Source organism: Syngnathus floridae, chromosome 8 (genome assembly GCF_059516105.1).
Source record: "Syngnathus floridae isolate MCC-2025c chromosome 8, RoL_Sflo_1.0, whole genome shotgun sequence".
Lineage (NCBI taxonomy): Eukaryota > Metazoa > Chordata > Actinopteri > Syngnathiformes > Syngnathidae > Syngnathus > Syngnathus floridae.
In genome coordinates, this window is record NC_142420.1 from 6,103,843 (window position 1) to 6,115,106 (window position 11,264).

Below are 11,264 nucleotides of genomic sequence, written 5' to 3' on the forward strand. Positions count from 1 at the left end.
CCAGCAAAATAGCACCGGGTTAAAAAAGAGAAAGTGCCGTGAGGAAAGGTGCAAAAAGGCTTAAGAGGGTATGACAATGAGAAAAGAGAGAACAGGACATCTGTTTTCAGAAGCAGGACAAAGTGGCTTAAATTACCTAAATGCACCGTTTTGTAAATAACATGGAAATGAGAGGTTATTGACGTCAAGGAAATATGAAATCGTCATTCTTGGCAGTGAATGATATTATATATTATATATATTAGAGCAACACTTAGTCACGTAACAATTGCTGCACAATTCTTCCTCAGGAGAAACTTAATTCTTTAAGCAATCTTTCCTTCATGAGCTCTCGGATGTATTGTGATGGACCTCATCTTAAATTGGCAGATTACCCCAAACTTGAAATTGCAATTTTTTTTTTTATTGTTTTATGAGGGAAATTGCGTACGGAATGCTCAAATTATTTAAATGTATGTCAATTTAGTGCTCTAACTATCAGATAGTGTTAGAAATAAAAAGTCATCAATTTTCAGTGTTAGAGATCTTCCAAAAGATGACTTGCTTGACCAAATGGGAATGACAAGTAGATAGTAGGGAAAGTCCAAAGAGAGGAAAAAAAAAAAAGCAAAACTGTGAAATAGCAACCTGCATACATGAGCTTCAATCCAGCAGCAGGTGACAGGTGGTGTGGAGCAGGAGCCACAATTGCCAAGTCAGTCAATACACACATGAAGGTCAGTGACACCAAAAGAGGCAAAACAGGTGGGTCCAGAGAAAACAAAAGGACAAGGGACCCACAGAACAAAATCCTAACGACTTGATCATAAGCTTCACCCGCAACCTGCCAGATGCTTTTTTTATGGCTAGTCTACAAAATAAAATTGGGCAAAGCCAGGCTTGCTACTATTCCATAGAAGGTGCTGCACAGACAATTTCTACAAGTCCTGCGATAAATCAAGAACACATGTACTGCACCGTTGGTTGACTTCAGGGAACAATGTGCGTGATGTTTTGCAGAACAGAAGACAATGGCTGTCGTGATACAAAACCGAGGGAGTTGAACTTTTATCGAAAGCTGAAGAGAGGCACAAAGTGATAAAGGGCTGGTTAATACAAGAGTTGTCAATGTTAGAACACAAGACGCAGAGGTGTGGGTAGTAAATGCTAAATAGTCCAAGGGCTTTCGCTTGAATAGAGCTTTTCTCCCTCCAAAGTCCTGAAACTCTTTTAACACTCTCCTCATTCACCAGGCAACTGGGAGTTCAGTAACTTGCTCAAAGACTCTTCGACGTGGTCACAAAGGTTCAGAATTGAAGCCACGGCGATCGGGTTGGGGATCGGCACTCAACCACTTGAGCCGTGGCATTCGAAGTTCATGAATTGAACGACGGACTTCTTGGGAAGTATCACGTTGTGTTTTAAGAGCCAGCGAGAGAGTCACAAGAGGAGCTTTTGGATGTTTGCCCGGCAATGAGTGATTGTGACAGGTTAATCACGTGCCACGCTTGCTACTCACAAAAAAAGGATCAATTCAATTGACAGTCCACTCGTGGATACGCTCTGATCCCGTGAGTCAAACATATTGTTTCTTTGGCATAACAGTGTATTTCCCCCCACACACACACACACACGGCTTGAAGGTCAGACATCCAACCTGAACGTGGGCGTAATCCAAACTACTGACGGAAGGTTCCTGCTTAACACAATTTTAGCTCTATCAAGCAACATTTGTTACTTTCAAAGCACACAAACCAATTTATCTTTCTCAAGAGAGAGCTTATCTTTTAATGCAAATGCGCAGTAGTTACTGTTATGTCTCAGCCATAAAACAAATTAGTGACAGTCTTTCGCATGATTCATGGCATAGAGCTATAATTTATAGACTGGCTGATTCAAGAGCCAACGTAATCCTTCTTATGAGACTGAGTGAAGCAATCCATCACTCCAACTGAAAGCTATTCCTGAGTAGGTTTTAAAGACTGCTTATGTTCGAAGACCGGTGGGAGGGGAAACGACATAGCGTCCCGGTTGCTGAGTTACAGTGATGAGAACGCTGCTTGTCGTGTACCTACAGAAAGAATGCAAACAATGCGGATAGTGTATCACAGCATATTGTTTTACATCGAACATCAAATATAAATGAAAGTGAGACGGTTTGCTTGAATAGTGTTTGTTACTCATCTGCCCCCAAGCACAAAGATGGCATATATCTAATAGAATGTTTGGCTTATATATTTTTTTTAGCTTCTGTCTTAGCTATGCAGCTACACTTGTTAGTGAAGAAGAGAAGGTTGAGCACAAATTCACCTTTGGCCTCTTCAAACCTGAAAAATGGCCGCCAGCTGCCATATGTCTGCGTTTAATTGCTCCTCTGTGTTCTGTTGTTTGGAATGTTTGTTTTCTCTGTTGACTGATAAATTATTGCTGAGAATGGATTACTAAATAAAATAGTCCTGTCAAATGTCAGCACACGGAAAAATTTTAGATCGTCATATTATACGAATTGGAGTTCCTGTTAGGCACTGCCAATTTCTGAGAATCGTCATCAAGTTTTCTAACGGCATTTCAAACGTGTGTCAACAGAAATCCTCGTGTAAAACAGCATCAGAATCTACGTGTAAAGACAACGTGTGTTGCATTGCATAATATCAACCCGGCAAGAAAGCTGTTTGTGCTAGAGGACATGTCATCGTAGCACAGTGCGAGCTGAAAAACATTTCCCTGTCGACCTTGTGTAGCCATCACTGGTACGCATACAGAATCAGTGACACAACTCCCTGGTTCTGTGACAGTCCTACGTTCTAGCTGCCATCTGCACGTGGGTGGACCTGACACTTGCGATGACCGTTAATGACACAAGCCTCGGGCTGTTAACTAAACTTTGTGAGACCTTGAGAGATAAGGCCCATAAGCAAGCTGCGGCCACAAACCCGGCTAGCTTTTGTTGTTCTGGGACAAGGCTGAAAATGAGAGCAAAAAGCATCATCATGAATAGAAATATTTAAATATCTTCCACAATGAATAATGATCTAAAGTTGACTTTTCATTCTGTGATCCCAGGGGCTGTTACCCAGAGGAATTTGTTGTTGTGTGGAGAAACACTGTTATATTCCAAGATAAACAAGAATATCCAGGAAAATGATGACGATCAATAAAATCCTCAAGCTTTAATTACAAGTTATTTGTATAAGATTTGGCAGGAGGCCCAAGTGTGTACACTATAATTAAGTTACCAGAAAAATAGACATAATATTCTGAAGACTTAGCATTAACAACTCTAAATAATTATTGATCCTGTTATTATTTACTTTATAATTCGAGCGATCGGTTACATCAATATACAATCGACAGCATAACGCAATCCAAGCAGTGTCCATATTGGAAGGAACAACAGTAGTGGCAATCAGAGGTAAAAAAAAAGTGCAAATTCAGTCAAAGGATCAATTGTGTAGTGATTCCCAAACTGGAATTAATCCAATTTCATTTAATCTGAAAATTATGGCTACACACATAAAGAGACAAAATCTGTGCTGACAATTTAGACCCCAATACACTCAACTTAGAATACAATTTAAAAAAACAAACAAACATCCGAAGCTTGTGACAAATGGAAAAACAATGAGATGCAAACGAAAAGCTATAAAGACAAAACATTGGGAAACTAGAAGTATTAAAAGTAAACTGGTGTAATGTGGTGAAATGGAGCAATGGCAGAGAAGGAAATGAAACGGAATTTAATCTACACAAGCTATAGAGCATGAAATGACAAACACACAACAAGCACAACAGAAAATAGACTAACAATATACAGAATAATAGAAAGGCTACAGGAGTCAGCTATTCCCAGCTGCGTTCTTCCACTTCTGCTGCCTGCACCTCAGTTACAAACAATTGCCAAGAAAACCGTCAAAAGAGACAAACAGGCAGATAACAAGAATTTTTATTTGTTCATTTATCTATGCCAACGTCGTATTAATTCGCTTGAATTTCAGATCAGAACCAAGTCCCTGTCTGCCTCACGTTAAACTCACATTCCATGCAGTATTCCAGAAGTGCGCACCTTTGGGATACTGGGAGGGATCAATAGATTTGCCCAAAGCTAAATTCCGCTAGTGGGACCCCGGGGGTGAAAAGTGATGCAAAACCCCTAGGCAAAATCAATATCACTGTTCAGTCACAGTGGGCAAGCGCGCGCCTTTGCAAGGAAAACGCGCACATGCACACCCGAACAAAAGGAAAGCCTCCTTTCCTGCATGACACGCTCAGGGATGTTGAAGCGAGGCGTCCAAACATTTCTTGCAATTTTACTTCTTTTCACATCTCATACTCATTGGAATTATTCCAAGACACCATGAACATCAAAAAATAATGAATACACACCGCCTCGTGGAAGTGGATTGTAATTTAATCCACTGGCGAATGCACTCGCGGCATGCACAACAACAAAAAACAATGTAATAATAATAACAAACACGACGTGATACGAATGAAATGACGCCACTGCGTCAATGGAGCTCCAACACTTGAACCCTGAACGCCAACAAAGGAAACGATTCACGACGCGTGGTTGCATATTAAGTCATCAAAGACACGGTGAATAAATATGAACTTAGTTTAAGAGGAACATCAGCACATCCTAATAATTTCCAAAGTGCTATGCCAAAATTCAGCTCGTCTGACAGGTAACTTTTGACGCGATGCCAATACGACAAGAGTTGCAATCCAGAAATTCCCACCTGTCGCCCAATTAGGTAAATGATCAGAGCTTACCTTCATTGTTTTTGTAGACTGGCATTTAACTTGCGATACCGTGGCGGTTTGGTTCATCTTGGAAAGAAATAAAGACGGTCCTCTCCTATCCAAGTATGGCAACAAAGTGGAGCGAGCAAATACAGTCCTTGGGAAGGATATTGGAACGCTTGCTTGGGAGAGACGACACTGCGCACGTAACGCAGTGGAGCCAATATGCAGATCAATCAGCGTTTAAAAATGGCCAACCAAGAGCGCACATGCACTTTTCTAGATGCTGGTCAGACGACGAAAATGATATCCATGACTAACCCTCCATTGTTGCACCTCAAATGTTACAGTGAAATATTAATACAATACACGCAAATTTAAAAAAAAAGTTGCTCATGACAAAGTATTGCAAAATACAGAAATGGAGTCGAAATTTGATGGGGGGAGTCATTCACAAAGTGCAAACAGAAATGATGGACAAGTAATACAGCAAAGGCATAGTTGTCATGGCAACTTCATCTGATCAAGTTGAGCCTTAGCAGTAAAGCAGCATGACTGCATAGAAAAAATACAAGTTCTTTCACCATAGCTTATAGATAATTGCGTGGGGGGCATCGTTGGTAATGGGCGCTAAACATCATCATCCACTCCCAATAACATTTAATTATAACCTCTCTTTCTCCCCCAAAATGCAGATTTGCGTTAGCCGACATCAATTCCGTTCCAGCTCCAACCCATATGAGTGGCTCGTGGTTTTGATGAGGAACTTGCCCCATCCATTAATGTGGTGGCCATATTTCAACCTGGCTTCTAGAATGTGTGTAGTGTTGTCATCATATTGTCGTCAAAATATTTCAAGTGCGGTGGATTTACACTTTTCATTCTTCCTGGCCGTGACCCTGCTCATGTGTGTTGAGTCAGGGAGAGCAACAAGGCAAAGAGTTGGAGGTGGATGAGGACTAATTACTAGACTTTTTTTTTTTTTATCATTTCAAGTTTTCCTTCACACATGCTTAAAATGCAAATGATCACAGACTGGATAGATTTCAAAGGCTGCTTTTGCGTTTCAAGTGTACAACAGATATGTATCATTCCTGAAACAAAGACAAGGTTGTCCCAATTCTTGCAGGAACATTGCCAACATTACAACAACAATGGTGGATTATCGAGTCACATTTTCTTTAGTTTAGCGCCAGGGATCTGGGCTTTTGTTCCAGAGCCGAAATTCTAGCTCATCATCGGTTCACACAAGTGTCTCTTATCTCGCTTTGCAAAACAGCAAAATGGGCTATGTGCACCTTTTTACAATCCACCCCATAATTTCACGATCCAAATTACATCTAAATTGTCAATTTACACTCAATCATATTCTCATGCAAAATAAACCCAACAAGCATTCAGACCTGTATCGCGTCAAATCACTATTCTAAAAGAAATTCCATGAAAAAAAAAAAAAAAGGCTAAGTATAAGGTGCGGCAATCCTCCCACACTTCTGAGAGAAATTTCCAGCAAGAGGAGTGTGCTGGCAGGCACCAGAAATAAGTTCCAGAAAATGAGTAGATGTATCTGCAGTGTCCTAAACTTGCTGAGAAATTGCATGTTTCTCTTTTCAGCTCAATAATATTGTGAAAAACAGAAAAAAAAAATCATAGGGAACTCTATCTTTTCAGTTTCAATCCAACCTAAACAGAGAAGTATTAATATGGGTGGTGTATGAACGAGACCAGTTAATTGGAAAATTACATTTTCCATCAATTAATGATAAGACAGGACATATGAGTTTTATTATCAACCAACTGTAACTACAAGTCCATGTTATGACGATCTGGTAATTACTTCCCTTTAAGTCGTGGCCCAATTAATAAGACGAGTGAGCTGAGTTTAGATCTGTGGGGTCGAGTTTATGCAACGGAGCAGATGAACTGTAACTGAGTCCGAAGCTTCTGTGACAATAACGAGATGGGCATGTTTGCCTAAATGAGTGTAGCTCTTTTTGCATATATATACACAGATATTTGATTTGACATGTACATAAAATAAAACTGAACCTAATGGTGTCATTGCAGTAGTCTTTCCAGAAACTAATGATTCTATCTTCAGATGCAGGATACAAAATCATATACATGACTGAGCAGGCATGCATTCAGGCTCTTTCAATGACTTCCAGTTTTAGTTCCATCTTGGCAAAACACCTTTTGTGCATTGCGTTGAATACAACGCCCACAGGCAAAACCCTAAGAAACGTCACAATTCCAAAGAGCTTGGCATCTTGTGAAAAAGAAACGTGCAAAGAACTGCTCACAGTCTTGAGCTGGGGTTACGATCATTTTTGAAAGTGGGAGATGCTTTGTGAGTAGTGATTGTATGAAACACACTTTTGAAATAACAAATATGCTCAAATTATAATACAATACAGTACTATTCATACAGATTCCTATAGGGAATATTCATTTATGTAAATATTTGTCAAAAATAATGACAATTTAACAGGTTAGGAAATGTAAATATCAACACAAACCATTTCTATAAATCTCAGCATTTGTTTGCATATTTTTGCTTAATATATGGGGACTCTAAAATATAAAATGTACATGTTATTGTTGGAATAAAAGGGATTGATATGCAGGGGGCTCGGTCGTATAATTATTTCGTTAGCTAGAGTCTCAACCAAATTCAAACACTCGTGAAGGTTTTGACTCAACATGCTAATTGTCTTTTAGCGAGGAATTAATTAAATACATATTGAGCGGGGACTGCATCCCACACTCAACACAGGGGGGTTGCCTTACTTCAATGAAATGACTTGGCCTTGGAGACTAACTTGCTTTGAAGCTGCGCCACCAGTGATGGGACAAAATCAATTGTGTCCAATTTGCTTTGAAGGGAAAATAGCTACCTCAGACTGCAGGATATTGCAGCTCACTGGGACACCGACACGAGTCATTTTCTTTTTGTTGTGAAACCAGAAACTGGCGTTTTTTTTTTTTTTTTTTAAATGAGTTCCACTGTATATTGATGTCATAACAACTCATTTTGTAAATGTAAAAATTACGAGATTACCGTATTTTCCGCACTATAAAGTGCACCGGATTATAAAGTGCACCTTCAATGAATGGCCCATTTTAAAACTTTGTCCATATATAAGATATATACATTTGGCCCGCGTGCTGGACTTTGGACACACCTGCTGTAGTGGCTCAATATTGGTCCATATATAAGGCGCACCTGATTATAAGGCGCACTGTCGGCTTTTGAGAAAATTTTAGGTTTTTAGGTGCACCTTATAGTGCGGAAAATACGGTACTTGTTCAAATGAATTGTATTCAGCGGTGTTTTTTTCCTTTACATTAAGCTTTACATTGGGAAAAAAAAATCACTTGAGGTAATCTGCAGATGAATCTGCTCAGTGCTCAACATGCATAACTTAAAATAGATAATAATACTTCCACAACTGGAAAATGCTAATAATTAGGGTGTGTATAGAAAAAAAAATTATGCGGTGCTGTGACAACCTCATGCATGGAAGACAAATTAGCTTGCCACGGCAATAAAGTTGATTATTGCGGAATGTGGAACATCACTTGGGGGGGGGCTTTGTGTGGTACCTCATCTTTCATACTGTGGCAATTAAAGGCTGTTGTGCAACACCGTGCAGTCATTTATTTACGCAAGCAAAGCTCAAGCAGGTCTGCAATTGAATGATATAGTCACTCACTAGGAGATGAATAACTGCTCCCCTGAGGCACTGTGGGATGTCCCTACTTTGGTAAGCAGCCAGCGATCTGTGAATCAATCTTAAAACACTCACACTTGCAGGACCCAAAGGCAGAAGCACAGCCAGCCCATTTATCTTTGGAGTAATAATCTATAATGCAATACATCAATTTACATAGATTAGGTCTTGTTCAAAAAGAATCCCTAAAGTCAAAATCTCTCAAGGTGTATTATTTTTTTTCTACATTGAGAAGAGCCAGATGAGGTAGTTCGAGCATCTAGTTAGGTTGCCTCCCTGGTGAGGTCTTTGGGGTCACACGTGACCCTAATAAGAACTAGCAGGAGAGGAAATTGATAAGGCTTTCCAAATTTCTTTCATGGATAAATGGATGGATTCAAACTAGGGAGCATTTCTTAGATACTCTCAAATAATTGTGCTCTTATATAGCACCCCCCCTTTTTTTTTTCCTTTTCCATCAAAAATAAAGTTAAAAAAATAATTACGTCTCCAACAGCTCACTGACAATGGATTTTCATTCAGCTGTGAATGAATGAATGAATGAATGATATCCAGCTTTCAATTAGTTACCAAGTGAGCCGTCACAAACTGTCCATCTGTTGACACATTTCAACGAAGGGTGTGAGCTATTTCTCTTCATTAAAAAACAATTGATGGCATTGCTAATATGAAAAAGAGATCAATACAAATAGTGTACTTTTCTAAGAGAAGTGGAAAGGTATTAACATGACCGTAATGCCAGTGAATGTTTTGATTTCCGCTGATTTCTTTTTACTGCTCTGGTCTACCCAAAGGCTCGGTTGTAGTTAGCATTCCATAAACGTAAGCGACTTTCACTGCTGCTTTCTTGGATGCTGGAATGAGGTTAATTTTGTGACTGTTATCGCAAAACGTCAGCACACATATCAGATGAAGAAATATGATGAATCAATCTTTTCTTGAGAAGTTTAGGAAATTGAATATTTAAGAAGAAAAACAACAATGTTGTTTTCATATTTGATGATGCACTGAACAGGTGATAATTAAAATCACGCTAATCACTCATATAAATGACGGTTTGTAATGTGATTAATCTTGAGAAGAATTGTAAATGATTGTAGTTACATATTTATGAAATCTAAATTGTTTCCTTGTTTCCCGGAAGACCGAGTTTCTCCAAAGGAGAGCCCAGACATCATGGGGAGGGAACTCACTTCTGTCGCTTGCATCCGAGATCATGTTTCATCAACAGCTCGTGATCAATAGCTCAGGCTAGGAGCGTTGATTGAATGGTAGCTTGAGACCTTCACCTGTGTTCACGCCAAAGCTGCTGGTTTCTAATTGCGTCTACGAAAATACCAAAGTGAAGGAAACTCCATCCGTGGACACAGATAACTCCTGTTTTCATTAAATATAAATAAAAATGTATTTTCTTCAATGTAATTTTCTTATGGTAGTTCGATGTAGATCTCTAGTCCACCCCTCTTTTTACTTTTATTCATCAGCAGTCTAAATGTTATCTTCAATGCACTTTATTTTACAAATATATTTGTATTGTTTCCCAAATTACCAAGAGATGACATGAAAATAAAAGCTATGGTCTGAAAACATTTGGCGTTGAATGTAATTTGCTCTTCTTTCTCCCTTGCATGAATTAAATAGCTGAGTAGAGAGACATTATGCTTTTTTTCTCTTTTCTTCCCAACAGACGCAGATGGGCACTGCAGGGGAGAGTTCCAACAGTGAGGAAGAGATCACACAAGAACAGGTGTGACAAGAAAACCACACCTTCTTTGCCTGTGGGCGCTCCCTATGATTGAAACTCTCTTTTTGTGACGGACTGGTGAATCACTGAGAAAGAGGCAGTGTGTAGTCTGAAAAATTGTTTTGCCATCAGCAAGTCGGCATCCGGATTAATGAGATCCTGCAATGCTGAGCCAGACTACGGCTGTTCATTTGTTTGGTTAATCATCTCCATCAAACAGCAATAAGGGGAATTCATTGAGCTCCATATAGGAGGATTGAGGCATGGGGGATGGGGGTGGGATGCAGCAGCAAGGATGAAGATCCTCCATTTATAACACAGCTCAATTCGAGCTGCAGAAAAGAAATGAACACACACGTCTTCTCATTTTTTTCCCGTTACTATTAATTTAATCTTTATTATCATTTGAGATATTATTTATTTTCATTATATATATAAATATATATATGTATTGTATTTTAAAAAATATTTTCTTTTAATATTTATATAATTATATTTTTTTGTCTCAAGCACTGTTTTCTCCCATTCACAGTTAAGTTAGCTTTGACACAATGTTTGAAAATTTCAGTTTGTTGTACATTGTACTTACTCGTTTTTTAAAATTCATGTACGTATGTAATTCTTTTCACTTGCGTTCAAATTTTCACATTCAGCATTTCAGAAAATGCATTTTCAAGGTATAGTTCAATTAGCAGAGGTGACATTAACCTCATTGGACATAAATTATCTACAATTATCACTAATACCCCTTAATATTTAAGCACTTACATTCTAATAATGCATGCACATTGTTAATCAAGTCAATTTGTGGAGAAAATCAAATGTTACATTCCCTTTCATGTGGTGATTAGTGTGGCTCTTCAACGTAGGTGGCCGAAACATGCAGATTTCAAATGAAATTAATTAACCACTAGAGGGTGCTAGAACTGCAAAAATGCATAACAACCAGGCTTTTTTTTTTTTTTTTAACATGTTTTCTTTATAGTTTGGGGGGCAGCGAAGCTTACACTGTCTTTACAGTCCAACTTAACACAATAGAGGATGACTAAAAATAAATACTGCAG

The 11,264-nt window shown here is 38.8% G+C and overlaps 1 protein-coding gene and 1 long non-coding RNA gene across 3 annotated transcripts in view; one reads left to right on the forward strand and one right to left on the reverse strand.

The window, feature by feature from the left end:
- dpp10 (dipeptidyl-peptidase 10 (non-functional)) overlaps window positions 1–4,975 on the reverse strand; it is a 44,474-nt gene extending 39,499 nt beyond the window's left edge. Inside the window, exon 1 of one of the 2 annotated variants that reach the window (XM_088382220.1) lies at window positions 4,753–4,975. In XM_088382220.1, coding sequence (XP_088238346.1) covers window positions 4,753–4,809 — 57 coding nt within the window. In that variant the 5' untranslated portion in view covers window positions 4,810–4,975. Of the gene's footprint in view, window positions 1–4,362; window positions 4,398–4,752 lie in introns of those variants that run through there. The other variant, XM_088382222.1, reaches the window with a different exon arrangement.
- LOC148394190 (uncharacterized) lies at window positions 4,561–6,122 on the forward strand. The gene is made up of 2 exons (XR_015859722.1): window positions 4,561–4,733; window positions 5,418–6,122. It is a non-coding gene; the product is annotated as an uncharacterized LOC148394190 (long non-coding RNA).
- The last annotated feature ends 5,142 nt before the right edge of the window (window positions 6,123–11,264 follow it).